Consider the following 18,352-nt stretch of genomic DNA (forward strand, 5'->3'; position numbering starts at 1 on the left):
TATATTGCTCCCCATTTGGGAGGCACCTGACATCTGGGGCAAGACAAACTGATGTAATGATGTCTGCTGCATGTTTTATACATCGGACGACCTGACGTCATGGAAGAAGGGACAGCAACTGATGCTGGACCCAAGACTTTGTTAATCAGGCTGACTGAGGGCAACCTGCCAGCAGATTACCCCAAATGTAATGACTGCAACAGTGAATGCACTCGAACATCTACATTTTTGGTAAGTGTACACAACTGTACTTTTTCTTACCTTCTGCTTCCCTCTGGATTGTTTTATTAATGTCATCAAATTCTCTACAAAACCACATTGATCTTTATCTATGTAAATATATGTGTGTTAATTTTGGCAAAACCTTTGCCATTATAGACATAAACACGTTATAATCATGGTTTAAAATTGAAATGGGTCTGTATGAGGCTGGATCTGATGGGTCTTTGGTCTTTGGTCTTTTGGGTAATACTGCCACTACAGCTTTCTTCCAAGATGCTGGTGCTTCACCTCCTGTTAAACAAAATACCCCATTCGGGATGTATCTCACCCGACATCTGCAGCAATTGGAGAGACCCCAAAAGTTCCTCACCAAAAGGATAAAGGGACTCCAAAATCTGTCATATGCTGCCAGATTGAAGAAACTCCAGCTCTATTCAGTCGCATACCGTCTGCCCAGAGGTGACATGTGCCTGACATACAAGGCCATGTCCAACCCGGAATTAATGGACATGCTCCACCTCAAAAATCCAAATCCACCAAAACCACTAGAGCAAGCGACTTAAACCTTAGCACGGATATAAATAGGACGTGCTGGAGGGATAGATTTATCACTCAGAGACTCCCTATGCTGTGGAATAAAATCCCGGTCCATGTGAGGCAGAGCACCTCGCTGACTCTGTTCAAGAGAAATCTAGACCTGTGGATGGGAGATCGAGGTTTACTGAATCATCTCTGTGTCACTGCTGGGCAGAGGCACAACAAACAAATGGGCACAGTATTTTTTCATATAAAGGGGGGCGCCACAGGGGTGCGCGTAACAAAATTTGGGCTAGGCTTATAAATGCCTTAGGGCAGATAGCCTAGTATAAACCTATGAACCTATGAACCTATATGAGGAAACTTCAATGATACGTCAAAAACTTATTGTGTGAAAACCACCCATTTTATACATCTCAACATTTCCATCCTTTTTTACATTAGGACAGAGGTTTCATTGTGGATATTGAATCTCCAGTTCAGTCTGTGACTGCCTTTCAAAGCACTCTCTCTTGAAAACTTTGACTGCAGATTCCTCAGACTTGGCTAGGCATGTGTGGGTACTCTACAAGTTCATAGAATCAACACATAAAGAGAAAACAGGTAAATGACAAAGAACTTGTGTTTGACTTTCTGGCATTGAAGGCTTTCAGCACTTGGCGTACTCCAGATTATCACAGGCAATATAACTGTGATGTGTGACAACAGCCTATATTCCATCACAAGAAAATGTATTGGCAGACATGGTGAACAGAATCCGTTAATCCCCCATGAATAGATAGGAACAGGGATATCTTTCTAGATATGCCCTGGATGTAGGGTGTAACGGATGTAGGATATAACAGATGTAGACCTGTTTACTTCACCTCAGAACAGACAACTGTAACAGTTCTGCTGCATAACAGCAGCTCCAGAAGCTTGGAAAATGCATTCTTCCTGAATTGGACAGATTTGTTTCTTTACATTTTTCCCTTCCATACCCTTGATCCCCAGGGTACTCCTGAAAGCAAGGTGAAAAGGCCAAAAGTCATACTAGTGCCCCTTATTTGGTCATAACAACACTATTTCTCCCTCCTACACAGCATGGCTAGGGGAAGATAGAAGGCCCACACCCTGAGGTAGCACTTTCTTAGACAAAAGAAAGGGTCCCTTCTGCACCCCAGCCTGGGAACACTAAAGGCTAACAGCTTGGATGATTTTACATTAATTCCAACTAAGCACATTTACTTTCAGGACATAAGTAAACTTTATAAGGGAGGCTAGGAAACCAAATGAAATAATACCTAGCTAAATTTAAAAGATTCTACTGGTGCCTGTGCAGAGACCAACACCCAAACAAAGTAAAAGTAGCATTGGTCTGGACTACCTGCCAAACTCTTGCAAAACTGATCTGTCTTAGGAATTTTTATGGTTCATACTTCTGCAATTTCAGCCTGCTTAAACTTGAATCCCCCGTTGCAGTCCAGGCCCTCTCTTACTGTATGCAGTTCTTTGAGGGGTGGTCCTACATCACAAACCACCAGAAAATAGATTACTTCAGCATGGGATCTTAACTATGTTTTAGAGAAATTGACCCTTGCAACTTATGAACCACCTGTGTCTTCACTCCTCCAATTTTTATCTTGTAAGACCTTTGCTAGAAGAATCTCAGAATGTCAGGCTTTAGTGTGCAGAGACCTTTTTTAGTGTTCCACCAAGAAAGGTTGTCCCTCTGTACCAGCCCATACCTTGTGCCAAATATGGTGACTAAGGCGTCCCTTTATCAAGCCATTTATTTGCCAGTCTTTCTTAACTGTCAAAACAAAGATGGAAAAAAGCCTTTATTCCTTTGATGTGTATTGATTAAAAAAAATCAGAAAGAGTAGCCAGCTATTTGCCTTCTTGACAAAGGGAAAAGAAGGGAAACCTGTCACCAAACAAACTCTGTCCAGATGGCTTGCTAATTGCATGTCCTAGTAATACCCAGTTCATGGCAAATGGCTTTGTGGCCATATGAGAGCCCATTTCACTTAAGCCACTGGGGTCATTTCAGTTTTCCTTACTGTGTCAGCACGCAAACTCTCCTGGAGGCTGCCACATGGACCTTTGAGGGTAACTTTTAGGGCCAGTGATGGATTTACTTATGCTCTCCTATCTACCTATCTCCAACCAGCCAGTCTTTAACTTATGCTTTGGGAGTCTTTGCAAAAGTCAGGATTGACATGCATAATATAATTATGTTAGAAACTTTTCATAAATGTAGATTTGCTAGTGTATTTAATGCTGCAATTCTGGTTCCTGCCCTCTTTCCACCATTTTCTCTCTTAGCTCTTTCGTAATCTTGGCACCTTGGGTTGGGGTGGTGCCCTAATCATTCTGTCTGTGCTTTTGCTCTCACTGTCCTATAAAGCCACCTCCTTCTTTTGTCTGTCCTTACTTTGAGACTGTAACAGTCTGGTCTACCGGAGCTTTCGGGCCTTTACCTGAGTAAGAAAGATCTGAAGACGCACCTGTTATACCACCAATACCCTTGCATAGCGATGGGATGGCCTCAGCTGAGGACTTGTGGGGAGGGTAGAGCCCTGGATGTCATGCCAGCCAGTTGGGCTACCTGCAAGAAGGAATCCCAAAGTCAGAAATGTGATAGTAAGTATACTTGAACATCTGCATTTATGGTACATTCCTAACACAACTAGGCATTACAAGTACTGCTGAATGTTAGTTGCATGGCTTTCATAACTACTTGTACCCTTTGTACATTGTGCGACTTTGGACTGGAAGCATATTTGTATGATAGTGTTGTGGTATAGAAGAAGAATCAGCAGTTTAAAAAATATTGTCTGTAACAAAAAGAAAAAAATATCCACATTATTAGAGGTAATGAAATGAAAGGGATGCAGGGGGAACAGAAGAGATCCACCCTAGCTGTTTAGTGTCTTACATTTGAAACTCCCCAAAACTCTGCATACCCAAATGTAAAACATACACTTGACATGCATCTTAACTAAGCATGTTTAGTCTGTATTATACAAAGTATTAGAATAACAGTGTGCTTATGCAGTCTTCTCTTATTCTTTAGGCTTTGCTTTCCCCCCTGTCGAGTAATTTGTTACACCAGCATTCAGTCACTGGACATTACTAAGTTCAATTCAAGCATGTTTAAGATGGGGCTGAATAACACAGTAACATAGTACTGCTCAGACACAAAAGATTAAACATGCTTCAGACGGGGCAAATGAAAGGGTCATTGGCAAGTTTCTGAATGCCATATTAGCATGCTACTGTACAGACAGAAAAAAAGCTAGAGAATAAGAAAATAAATCAGCGTACCTCTGTAATAGTCTGTATAACCAGTGAGATGAATTCCATGTAACCCTATTGCCTTGATAGACGTAGATGAATAATGCTAGATCACTGTTATCTTTGTTGCTTGCAAGTATCAGTTAGTGTGCACTTTAGCACATCTCTGCCTTAGATGTAGTTCGTGATAGGATCAGATTATGTATGTATGTATGTATAGTGTGTGTGTGTGTGTGTGTGTGTGTGTGTGTGTGTGTGTGTGTGTGTGTGTATGCATACACATGTATTTTTATACTTTTTCTTCACCTATAATGTATGATTATATGTGTATGCATGGATGTGTATATGTATGTACATACCTATACACTCGCACACAAGTGCTTCTATTTTTGTTTTGGTCTGTGCATGATTTTTTACATTTTTGAATTTATTCCTATATATTTTGCTCACCTATGGTGTGTAAGTATGTGTGTATGCATGGCTGTTTATATGTATGTGCATACATACATACATGTACACACACATGCCTCTATTTATATGGTTTTGTCCATCTGTGATTTTTTTGTACATTTTTGAATTTTATTCCATCTTGTATTGTAGCGTTCCCTGGATGAATCAGCCTGAAGGAGCACCACATAAAAGTCAAATGTACTACTATTTTGTAAGCATGGAGCAAAAGACCATGGCATATCTGATCGGTTTTTGTGTTTAGAAATGACAATGTATATCTTTTCAGATTTTGAAGTTGCTGTTGATAAAGAAAAGAAGAGAGCAGTCCCGTTGTGTGAGGCTGAAAGTCGTAACCAGGATATTCAGAGGTAGGTAGTATTCAGAATTCTCATATGTGAAATGCAGTTTGCAGCAGCTGGATATAACTGAAATTTGCTTTCAGAATCTTATGCAAACATGAGGGATAGATTTAACAGAGCATTGTAATGTTGAAAAATACTCCAGCTTCAAGTTTTAGTCCACCAGTAGCTTTTATAGAAACGTTTTCTGGGGACCACCTACCACGATGTAATTTTCTGCAAATGATGCATAAATGTGGGATGTCAGAGTTTTCACAGTTCACGTCTTAACATGGTACGCAAGAGAACTTTTTTCAGCATACTGATTTCCGGGAACCTTCAAAGCATTAACACCTTGGTGTTTTTGTTCCTTTTTTTTTTCATTTCTAGGTCTCATTTTAGAAGATGTTCAGTAAATACGCTGCCTTCCTGGCATATGGATAAGTAGTGCCCTGCTTCCCTTCCACTGGCACTCTGTCAAAGCTCAGAACTCCTCCCATTGCCCCTCTCTGAGAGCGAAGGTCCAATCAGCTGGCAACACCAGGACAGCCCTTCACACACTCAGATAGGACCCATTTAGTTTTTTTTGTGCCGCAGTCAGAGAGAACTCTTCAGATGCTCCTCTACTTGTGTTTTCACCTGCAGAGTTCCGATAAGAAACTCTTTTTCAGTATTATTCCTCCTTCTCTCACTTCAGTTACTGCTTGTATAGGTTATTTTGCTCTCTCTCACTTTTTTTCTGTTATTAACAAAAAAAAAAACTTAGTGCGTTTCATATTATAGTACAAGTTTTATACAGCCCTTTTAAACTATCAAGATTTGCAGGCAGAAATGAGAGAAATGTGGAAGAAGGATACACAGACATTTCCAATAGTAGTAGGAGCAGTGGGTCTCAAAAAAAGAATTTACAGTCGTATTTAGATATGCTACTAATGCATGTAACTCCCTTATTAATTGCAGAAGGATTCAGTTCTGGACACATTGAGGGTACTGCAAAAAGAGCACTTTTGGCTGATGTCATAGATTGAAACAATACTAATTAACTTAAGAATGGGGTCCATTCCTGTCATGGTATTAGAAATCCAAAAGACTTGGAGAAATTAGACAGAAGCCCTTTTAAGCTGTTTATGAGCATTAGTGTGGGTTTTGACAATTTTATAGTGTTATATGGCTTTTTCTGAATGTTGGAAGGAGTTCCTGCACTAAGGCCATTTTAGTGCAGTTACTCTCATTGCTTCATGCTACCAAAAGCGCAAGTAATTCTCAACACTTATTTCTGTTTATTAAAGTCTTAATTTAAAGGAAAATCTGATGTTTTCACTGTTTTTTCTATGGAGCTATAATTATTTGAGGTCATTGAAGTCATTTATAGCCTTTTAAACATTTGTTTTTGTTTAAATCATGATTTTGATGCCATTTTGTTTCTTTTTTCTGACAGGAATTTTTCTTAAGATTGTCTTTAATTCCTGTTCATATGTAGGTACTAGGCTATCGGCCCAAGAGCCTACGTAAGCCTAGCCAACAAGGTTTCCTGACTTACGCCACCCAAGAAAGTTATTTTCCTGTGCCAATGTCGAGCAGAGTCACAGAAGTGATCCCCGGGGTGTATTTCCTATTTCCCATCCACTCATCAAGATTTTTCTTGAAGAGTGCTAATGAAGAACTTTGCTTGACATAGATGGGTAGCCTGTTCCAGAGTATGGGAAGTATCTGGGACAGGAATCTATCCCTTCAGCATGTCCTGTTTATTGTGGGGACCTAAACCTTGTCACCACAATAAATGATTAATGGATTTATTATTTGATGTGATTGTGTAGGTTTACAACTTTTTGAACAAATTTCTTGTTTAATTAATAATTTTGGCAACATTTTGTGTGACATTTCTGACAGGGATTTTATTTAATATAGTACTTGATTCCTGTTAAAGGCTACTTTGTGGTTTCTCTATTCAGTTTATGTAAAATGGCCTTTATTTGTTCTTATGGGGGGGGGGGTCTGTTGGACCATTCACCTTCTGGTAACTCAAGGTCCCCTGGTCTGGTTGGAATACCACAACTGTGTGAGACACAAGGTTCAGACACATCCTCCAGAGCTGTACTATTGCCTGCTATAGGTATGGAGGAACCAAACCATTTAGATACAGGGCAAGTCAGGGGTGCAGAATCTTTTTCCACTGTTGATACCCACACTTGTGGGTGGCTCTGGCTGTTTTTTTTTTTATGTCAGGTATGGTGGCTATGTCTAGATACATTGTGCAAGCAGTAGATTACGATGGGTGCATACTTGCATTACATTTAACACCTGTGCTTCGACCTCTGGATAATCTACTAAGATCTTTTTGCTAGGGATTCGGAGTTTGGGTACTTTAATTCATCTGAGTCAGATCAGTCTGATTATGAACAGGTACACATACCTAAATGGACATTCTCCTTTGCCCAGATGTGGCTAGATTTAGAGACGTACTTAACTGGGAGCTATCTTTGGCTGCCTCAAGATTAACAGGGTTTATAACCTCTTGGAAGATGAGACCCCATATGTTGAGACCCTTTATTAATTCTAGTGTTGGATCACATCTTCAAGAAATCTTGTAGTCCCCCCCTCTTTACTGAGGCTTTGCCTAAGAAAATGCTTAAATTTAGGGTATGTTTTGCTTTCCCTGGCTTCCAAGCCCCTTTATCTGCAAAGTCAGCTTCAGTGTCCCCAGCTCCAGTGGTTAATAAGACCATGTCTTCTTCTATCCTAGTCCCTCAAAGCACATTAGGCAAGTGGCTAGAATTTATGGGAAAAAAGCAGCCACAGTGTGATACAGTAGCCCAAGTGTTTAACTACCAGTGTTCTATGTGGAAGTATGTTGAGACGCATGCACAGTTTAGATAAATTTGCTTTGTCGTTAGCTGCAAAAAGTTTGTTAAAGATATTGTTTCCAGTGTTTCTCATGTGTTTATAAACATGCATTAAAAAGTGCCTTGGAGGTGGCTGATACTCTCGAAATACAGCATTGTCAGTGGTGACTTGGAAGTATGCTTGGTTCTACTCCCAGAATTTTTCTGATGAGTTGAAGAATGAGATTTTGAAATCTTTTTTTGTTTTTTAAACAAGAAACATCTTTACTAAATTATCACATATGACATAGGCAATCATACATTTATATAAATGAAAACAAACCATATTGACATGATTTTAGTTGCAAAGATTATACATCATAAACCATATTGACATAATTTTAGTTGCAAACATAATACATCATTTGTAATCTCTCCAGTCATTGTCAAACATTACATAGCTCATTTAAATCTTGCCTTCTTTTAAACTTTGTTCTTCCTCTGCATGTATTGTTCTCACAGTTCCCATTTTTTGTAAGGAATTTGCTCCTACCCTTTTCTAAAGTTCCCAATTCTAGTTTTATCTGTTGCTACTATATTCACTACTTCTAGTGCAGTTGGATTCGACTTTGATTTCTGTTTTCTAGTAATTGCTTTTTTGGCAGCCACCGTAATTAGACTCAGCAAGGCCTTACTATGCCTAATTTCGATCCTGTATCGTAGCTCAAAAAATAATTTCCTTAGTTACACCAATTTGCTCAGCCAGTATCTCCGACAGAGTAGTCTGCAGGGAATCTTTAAGTCTCCTGCTCATTACACCCCCAAAATATGTCTCCAATTACCTCTTTCTTCCCCCATCACACCTCCAACATTTGCTGTCTACCTGAGGAAAAAATTGTTTGGAGTCTACTGGGGTATAAAAATACCTATGTAAATACTTCCAGGCAACGATCCTAAGTCTTCTATACTTTGTTGCATATTTGGGAGACATACATATATTCTCCCATTGTTTCTTTGTGAATTGCTTGTACAATCTCTCTTCCAAATCCTTTCTAATCTCCTTTGATTTATTCTTATAGTTACCAAGCAATATTTAGTATGCTCTACTAATTATTCCATGTTTAACAGCAGCTTCTGTCCTAGATTCTTCTAAAAGCTCGACCAGTGCTGGTCTTTTGCTTAGGATCCCCCTGTTTCTTTCTTTCTCTTTGCCTATACTTTGATATCAATCCTTGATAGGGAAGACAATCTCTAGCCTGCAGTCCAAATACATTTTTGGCCTCTTCCCATTCCATTACCGTACCTACCTTTCCCTCTCTAATTATTTGCTCCCAATACCTTGGTTCTTTTGCCAGTTTTCTCCAATAAATTCTAGCCCCCTCTTGCCTATTGTCTATATCCCTAATTGCAGTCACCCCTTTTGGCACAATTTCCTTTCTGCATTCCTGTGTTGGCTAGTTCTTAGAATACTTTCTGCTGCTTTATGAATATAATATTCTGTTTGGTTATTGTTATCCTTCTTAAGGATCTGCATCCAAAATCCAAGTCTGTCCTTGTTTCTTGATCGTCCCCTCTGTTTCATCATCTCTTTCCACTTTAAATTATAGGTTTCTGCTTGTGTTATGCATTGTAACCTTTGTACATTGGTCTACAACTTATTGGTCTACAACCTATTGGTTTACAACCTATTGTAGCCTTAACTGTGTAGCTCTGAAATACCTCTTCAGATTGGGAAATCCCAAACCACTTTGTTCTGTTGGAAGAATCAGCTTGTCCCACTTGATTCTTGCCTTCTTCCCCTCCCACACAAAACCCGTCAGCTCTTTATTAATTGCTATCCACAGCTTCTCCTCTGGTTGATAAAAATATGCCTGACCTGTGTATAAAACAATAGGGACTAAAAACATTTTAACTGCTTGTATCTTGACATCCATATAACAAAGCTTCCAATTTTATTATCATTTGTTTAGTGTCTTCCCACATATCCTTAGCAGCCACACCACAATCCTTTTTAGTACTTCATTTTATCACATCCCCATAAGTATGGATATTGCTGAACCAATTTGTGTGTGGGTACATAATTTACAGCTATTGCCTTTGTTTTAGCTTCATTAATTTTGTATCCCAAAAAAGATGTGAAACTGCTTCAAAAAGTTCCACAACACTGAAATGTCCTTTTCTGGTTTTAACAGGTATAAAATAATAATATCTGCAAATAGTCAGCATTTCTTGACTACCATACCCAATTATATCCTTCAATTTTTAGACCCTTATTTTCTTTGCCAGTGGTTCTAAATACAATGCAAATAAAAAAGGGAAATAGGTCACCCCTGCCTGGTTCCTCTGCTCAAACAGAAATTATCAAAGAGGAAATAATCCACTGTAATGTTTGCCTCCAATCCCTCATATATCCTCCTAGCCAACCTTATAATTTTATCAGGGAATGCAAATGCTTCCATTTCCTGCTGATAAACATCCCTCTTACTCTGTCAAATGCTTTTTCTGCATCAAGACCCACCAACAACAGTTGTGTTTTCTTATTCTGCTTCCCTCTGGATCAGCGATATTCTGTTAATGTTATCAAATGTTTGCCTCCCTTCCACAAAACCACATCAATCCATTGCTATCAATTTTGGCATCACATTTGCCATTCTTTTAGCCATTATAAACATAAACACTTTATAATCATGGTGTAGGATTGAAATGGGCCTGTATGAAGCTGGATCTGAGGGGTCTTTACCCTCTTTAGGGATTGCAGCCACAAACGTTTTCTTCCAGGATGTCTGTGCTTCTTCTCCTCTTAAAATATTGTTAAACAAAACCTTCCAGACCTTTATCAATTTTTTTCTCTCCTAGCTTCTAAGCTTTCACAGGAATACCACCTATTCCTGGGGACTTTCCTGTGGATTGGTTATACATCACCATTTTTATCTCATCTCCTCCTGTCCTGTTAGTAATTGAGCCTCATCTACCCTCTAACCTTAGCATATTTAATTCTTCCGTAAACATTTCAATTTATACCTTTTCTTGATTTCCATATTTCTCTAATTTATACAGTATTTCCAAAATACTTCTAGTACCTCTACAGGATCTCTTATTATCTTCCTTGTTATAGGCTCTCTAAGCTTGGTGACAACCCTTTCTACTTTCTGTTGCTAGAGTCATTATGCAAAAAGCTTTTGTGCTCTGGAGTTCTCAAAAACACAGTTGCTTAAGAGCAGTCTTTCTAAACTCATGCATATTATTCAGGGAATTCCTTGTTTTCTGTTTAGTATTCTGCATTTGAATGCTGCTCTTGAGTCTGATTGTGTATTTGGTACAGCAGCTAATCAGATCCTTAAAAACTGGGATGACGGAGATAAGTTGATGTAGGGAGTTTCTAAAATGTTTCATATTCCTAAGTTGTCCTCCTTTAACCAAGATAATTTTCAGCAGCTGAACAAGCAGAAGTCACAACCAAAGAAAAACCAAGGCAGTGAAAGGAAATGTCAGGATGAGAATTTCTCCAAGACAAATAAAAATGGATACTTTCCAAAAAGGACCCCCCACTTCTCCCAGCTTATGAGTATGCTGAGGCTCAGCACCTATTTGTAGCAAGCCCCCTCTTGGGTGCCTCTTTTAAGTTGGCCCAAAACAAGGTGGCCTAGCTGCCAGTGGTTTCCAACAAGTGGGTACTAAACATTCTGAGCATGGGTTACAAATGGCAGGGGATAGTCTATCTTCCTCTACTTAGGGGATTCCCCCCCATACCCACCAGACCAGATTTTGTAATTCCTTCCTGTCCTCTAGCAGGTACTGGACTCTAGGGTCCTTCCCTCAGAAAGAATGAGAGGTTTCTACTCCAGAATTTTCTTGGTTCTTAAAAAAGAACAGTTGTGGACTGGTGTTGGTGCTTTCCTTTTTGAATACCTTTGTCAAGGTTCCCAGTTCTCACCCTGCAGAGATGGTGCTTTCTCTGTTGCCAAACAATTCTTCATGGTGACTCTGGACCTGAAGGATGCCTATTATCATAATATGAAAGCCCATCACTTCAGGAGATACCTGAGATTTGTTGTGTCTGGTTCACACTGTCAGTTTTCTGTGTTGCCCTTCGGGCTTTCCACTGCACCACGAATGTTTGCCGGATGCCTTGCTCCATTAGTGGCCCACTGGTCTTGGGCATTCACATCTTTCCTTGTGTGGACAACTTGCTCATCTGTGCAGAATCTGAATCCTGGTGTTTGGAATGGCTAGAAAATGTTTCTACCTTAATATCTCATCTAGGGTTCAAGTTGAATCTCCTGAAGTCGTGTCTTACACTATCACAGACTCATCTCACTGAGGTGCATGATTGACTCCAAAAGAAAATAGCCTATTTGCCCATAGAGAAGGGCCTGTCATACCAGATGGTCTTCTTGGAATTCCCCAAGAGGTAGGTGACCTCAGTGAGGGGAATTCCTGAAAATTCCTAATGTGATACCTTTCGTGATACTAATGTTATCACTGGCACATCTTCACATGAAGTATATTCAGTGGTATGTCCAAAGTTGTTGCAGCCACCAAATTCATTCTTTGCAATCCCACTTACCAGTGCTGCACTTCATTAGACGAGAGTTACAGTGGTGGAGAGAACGGCTGAACATCAATCCAGGGCTTCCCTTCTCCCCTCCGGTGCCAGTACATTCTGTCCAGACAGGTTCATCCAACTTCGTCTGGGAACTTGTGTCAATGGGGATGCAAGTGCAAGCCACTTGGGGCCCAAAGAAGCATGGAAGCACATCAGTGTTATGGAGATGTTGGCAGTGATTCATGCCTTGAAGACTGGGAGCCCTTTTCTGGTTATGGATAACACCACAGTGATGTGGTACCTCAACAAATGGGGTACAAATTCATACCTTCTGTACCATTTGGCAGTAATGGCCTTGGAGCTGGCTTCTCAGTATTCTCTGACTCTTCAAGCATCATACATTCCATCAAAGCAGAATATTGTGGGTGGCAGACTGAACTGCTCCTGGGCATACCTGCAGGAATGGAAGCTCAAGGCAGTGGTGTTCCAGGATCTAGTCCAGATGTGAGGAACGCCACAAGTAAATCTGCTTGCCTCCTTTTAAAACCGACAACTAGAGAAATTCTTTTCCAAGCATCCTTGCAGCCATGCCTGAATGACAAATGCATTTCCATTCTGTTGGACATGAATGTTTATGTATGTGTTTCCACCCTTTCCACTGATTAACAACGTACTTCTGAAAGTTCAAAGAGAAACACCAAACATCATTGTAGTGACCCCCTATTTGTCCAGGCAACCTTGGTTCCCCTGTTAATGGTATTGGCCTAGGGCAATTACCACAGATTTCCCCAGATGCTGGATCTGCTCACACAGTCTTGGGCACCCCGATCTGAAGAAAGTTTAACAGCTTGGATGAATGAAACTTGACTCTGTTTAGGCACCTGTTTTAAGAGGATATACAGCAGGTGTTGAGGCCAGAAAACCTGCTGCTAGAAAATTTCATCTCTACAAGTAGATAAGGTTTTCTAAGTGGTGCCTAAATGGAAACAGAGGGTCCATTGAGGATTGAGGCTAATATCCCTCTGGTCTTGAAATATTTGTGTGAACTACTTCAGGTTGGCTTATCATATGTGTGCATTAAGGCGTATTTAGCAGCCATCTCTGCATGTCTGCCATTGGATTGCCCTTGTTCTTTTTCTGTTTTGGTAAAACAGCTCATAAAAGGAGTTTTGTATATGAGAGCCTCTCATAAGCCAATTCCTGTTTCATTGGACCTTAGTTATGTTCTTGAAAAATTAACCTTACCACCTTTTGAAATGAAGCTTCATACTGATCTCAAGTTCTTGATGTGGAAGACTGTTTTACTTATTGCTGTGACATCAGCAGAGCATGTTTCTGAGTTGCAAGCTGTCATGGTGGAACCACCTTACCTTATTTTCCACAGGGATAGGGTTGATGTCCTTCAAGGATGCATCTGCAGTCCTAACAAATGGGTTGTCCTGCCTCAGGCAGCCCTTCGGTCGGCCGGATTCCAAAGTCTGGGTCTGGCCTCGGCTGATGTCGCACTTCACCCGACGTCACTGCTGCTGTCAATTGGGTATAAAGGCATCAGCCGACGCCACTTTCCTCAGTCTTTCTTGCCGCGCGGTGCCCGAAGCAGAAGCTGTTCGCAAGTGCCGGTCGGTCAAATCCAGAGATTTCTACTACCGAAGACTTCTAAAAAGCTAAGTACCCCGTTGGGGACTCTTTCTTGCCTCAGCCGATGTCAGAAAAAGTAAATAATTGTTTAACTTGTGGGAAACAAATACCTCATAAGGATTTCCACTCTTACTGCCTTCCTTGCTTAGGCCCAGACCACGACGTAGCAGCTTGTCTAGCCTGTGCTTCCTTCAACCGACAGACACTTAGACGTCAGTCGGAGTTTGCAGTGGAGTTTTTTGGTCCCGCTTTTGCTTACAAAATGCTGTCGGAGACTCCGACTTCACAATTAGCTAAAAAGCGTAAGGAAAAGGACCGACACTCTCGGTCCGCGGTTTCGGCCGAAACCACGGTTAAGCCAACCGCGAGTGTCTCGGTTTCGGCTGAAACCAAGTCCTCGGTTCTTCCTTCGGCCGAAAGCTTTCCTCCTGCAGCCGAGGCCTCACACAGCATGGCTGAATCTGCTACTGAAATTTCTCCTGCTGTAGCAGGCACCCAGGATTTATCAGATACTATTCCTTTAGACATATCTACTCCTGCACGTGGAGCTGCTAGGCCCCCTGCATCCATGTCTATCAAGGCTTTCTCTAGGGCTAAAACAGCTAAAGCTTCTAAGGCCTTGCCTTCTAAAACCCCCTCACACATGCCTAGCTCTAGTTCCCAAATGCTTAGCCTGGCAGAGGATCTCATTTCTTTGATCAGGGGATCCCAACCTCACCCTGACAGGGCCTCTCATCCCCCTCCAGAGAAGAGGCCTAGAGCAGAGCCCCCTGAACCAGTTTCTACGGATTATTCTTCTGATGATTCAGAAAACTCAAATCCTCCAAAAGGCCCTTATTCTCCATATGAGGATTCTGACGCAGAAGACTCCATTCCTTCTGCCTCTCCTCCTGAGGAATTTTCTTTTGGGGAAACCTTGCATGCTATGAGGGAACAATTTCAATGGCAGGGCCAGGATTTTTCAGATTCTAGGAAACTGCTCAGGACCTTTTTGCATTTGCCACAGCATAGGCCTTTAGCCATTCCTCCAGTACTAACAGTTGTGGCTGATGCATTCAATGATGCTTGTACTGCCCCTGACTCTCTTCCTCTGGCCCCTGCTAAGCCCGACAGATACTACAGGGTCCCGGACACACATTATCACCTGTATAAGGCTCCTATTGCAGATCCTGAAACTATTTCTCAAGGCCCCAAAGCTGTAGCAACTGCCAAAACCCCCCTCCCCTCTGAAAGAGAATCTAGAGCATTAGAGAGATGGGGTAAAAAAGTTTATACTTCTGCTACTCTTTCGGCTAGGGCTTTAAACTGTCAATTCCACATGATGCAGTATCAGGAATTTTTGTTAGATCAGTTAAATAAAAAACTATCCTCTCCTGAACCTATAGACCGTAAGTCCCTTCAGGATTTGGTACATAACACTCAGCAGGTCAGTAATCATTCCTTAAAATGCGGCTATGATGCACTGGAGGCTTCCTTTAGAGCAAACAAAACCAAGAAGGCTGCAGCACTAACAAAACCTCCAAGTAAAGCAGCAAACAGGCAGGGAAACCAGCAGGAAAACACCAACTCACAATAAGGAGAACGAACCCGTCAATGAGCAGTAAACCACACTCCTAGAGATAAAACTGTTTTATTCTAATGTGTCACAACTGTAGCAACGTTTTCGTTGTTAAAACAACTTCTTCAGATAACAACCACTCCTCTCCACGAACTAAATACAAAAACACTTAATTGATAAATTTACATAATTAACAGGTCAAAGCAAATGCATACTGACTGAAGGTATTCTTTACAAATATGCACATTAAGCGCTCAATGAATATTCACATGTATTTCAAATACTTTCAGTGTTATATGCATCAAAATACTATACATATTGTTTATATACAAGATCAACTCTTCCTAAAATCATATTAAAATATAAAATACTCATCACATAAAATGTAACATAGTATACCTAAATATATATTGCTACATCAACATCATAGCTCTTCACAAAAATATATATATTATATATTATATATTTTCAACCACTTATAATATTTTAATAATAAGCTCACAATATGAATTTTTTTAAAAATGTAAGAAACACAATAAATAGACAATATAGCATCTAAAATTTATATTATGTGCATTTTGAAAGAGGTATGTATATACTACACAAAACAATGAAAATCTGTCCATACCCTACAATTGTTCAGCTTTCAATTTTAAATAAGGAGCAATTGAAATGGAATCATTCAACCCAGGGGGCTTGTTGGATTCCAACAAAATCTGCCAGCATGTTTCTTTATGGGACAACAATGCAGGCCAATTTCCTCCCCTGTTGCACTGTGCAACTGATTCCAAAACAAAAAACTTAAATGCTGCTCCTTCACAGACAATAGTATGTCTATATAACGCATTTGTGTTGACTTTTTTTAGGATGTCATATACATGCTCATAGACACGCCTCCTTAGCTGCCTCTCCGTCTTGCCCACATAGAATGCCTGGCAAGAACGGCAGACAGCTAGGTAAACTAAACCCTTAGAATTGCAGTTGTAAAAATTGTTTGACCACAATCTCCTGTTTCTTCTTTCCAAGTATATACATTCCTGATCCATGATATACTTGAAATGTCCCTTTCCTCGGAATGTTGGTACCCCTCAACCTGGAACTTCGCTCTAATGTCCTCTTTACATTAAACCCTTTTCTATATACAGTTTTGCAGGCTAGATCTTTGAGATTAGTCAAGTCAGTGAATTCCCTAAAATCGCGGAATTCTTTTTCAATAATATATCTAATCTGACCTGCATGTTCACTGTATTGGGTAATAAACAACTGGTCAGGGCCCATTATATCAGTAGACCTATAGGATTGATCACCAAGTGTATCCGTCTTTGCCTTCCCAAAAATAGGGGCAAACCTATTTGCTCTAAATTGCCTGACTTGATCATACACAGAATTGATCAGTCCAACAGGGTACCCTCTATCCAGAAAAAAGGACTTCAGTTTGTCCCCCTCAATGCAAAAACTATGGTCTTCTGATGTCATATGGGACACCCTCACAAATTGCCCCTTTTGGATAGATCTTTTTTGGAATTTTGGGTGTGAGCTCGAATAGTGAAGATACCCATTGGAAAATGAAGGCTTTCTATAAATACAAGAACTGAACCGTTCACCCTGTTTGCTGAGGGTGACATCCAAATAATTAACCTGATCAGCAGATACACTATAGGTAAAACGTAAAAATTCCATTGTAGTATGCAAGTAGGTAATAAAATCATCTATAAGGCCTTGTGGCCCAATCCAAAAAATACAAATGTCATCCAGGAATCGAGTATAGTGTGTCCAATACTTGGAAAATTCACTATGTACAACAAATTTTTCTTCCCAGACTGACAGAATAATGTCTGCATACATTGGAGCACAATTGGCTCCCATAGAGACCCCTGAAATCTGCTGAAAATACTCCCCAGAAAAATAAATGTAGTTATACTTAAGGACCATTTCCAATAAATGTAAAACCAAATGAACATCATTGTTGGTAACACCTGCACAAGCCCACAACGCTTCTTCCATCCATTCTAAACCAACACTGTGTGGTATCACTGAAAATAGATCAACCACATCAATTGTAACGAAAAATATGTCAGGCCTGAATAGATCAGAAGTAACCCCTCGCAAAAATTCCCACGAGTCCTTAAGAAGATGATCATGTTTTCCCCACAGTAATTTCAATTTCCAATCCAAAAATTTGGATAGGTTGTGGGTTTTGGACCCCTGGGCTGCAGCAATCGGGCGCATGGGAGGATCATCCACATTTTTATGAATCTTGGGTACCCCAAAAATACTTAGGTACCTTAGGATGGGAATTTTCCAAAAAATTGTAAAGATCTATTTCAATAATTTCCTGATCCAAGAGATCCTTTAGTGCCAGATCAATTCTTTTGTAGGAAATATGTACCTCATTCAAAGAAACTGTTGTATACTTGGTACCATCTAACAATAAACTGTGCATTTTAGCCTCATATAACAGTTGATCCATTATAACCGTACCTCCCCCTTTGTCGGGTTCCATCACCCGAACATTGGCATTACCCCCTAACTCAGCCAGAAGGGCAGCCTCTGCCATACTAAGGTTAGAAGAATATTTAAACCTTCCCACCTTACTCCGAATATGTTGTTCGATTCGGTTCCTTTAGATCAGCTATAACTGGTACAGTGATCAGAAGGCATGCATGGTTAAAAGAGCAATCCTTACCAGACCATGTAAAGTCAAAGCTCCTAGATGCTCCCATGGAGAAACTCAGTTTGTTTGGCTCCCCTGCACAGCAAGTGTTAAAGAAGGTGGAGGAAAAAGCAAAATCTGTCCAAACAGTCAAGGACTTCTTACAGGTCCAGCCTCCTAGGTTTAGTAGAAATTGGCCTTCGAAGAATTGGTCCTTTCCAGACACCAGAGCACAGAGAGGCAAAAATAGGTGCTCAAGAGGCAGAGGTCAATCCAGAGGTGCCTACAGGGGACGTCAGTGGCAGCCTA

At 40.4% G+C, this 18,352-nt stretch overlaps 1 protein-coding gene across 1 annotated transcript in view; it reads left to right on the forward strand.

Annotated features, from left to right (window-relative positions):
• Positions 1–18,352, forward strand: part of LOC122792928 (FAST kinase domain-containing protein 2, mitochondrial-like) — a gene marked incomplete at its 5' end in the record, with an annotated part of 340,938 nt that overhangs the window by 223,234 nt on the left and 99,352 nt on the right. The window contains 1 exon segment of the mRNA XM_044060500.1: positions 4,775–4,856. Coding sequence (XP_043916435.1) covers positions 4,775–4,856 — 82 coding nt within the window.

The sequence above is a fragment of the Protopterus annectens genome, chromosome 2.part0, assembly GCF_019279795.1.
Source record: "Protopterus annectens isolate FY-2018-M chromosome 2.part0, PAN1.0, whole genome shotgun sequence".
In the NCBI taxonomy this organism is placed as follows: Eukaryota; Metazoa; Chordata; order Ceratodontiformes; family Protopteridae; genus Protopterus; species Protopterus annectens.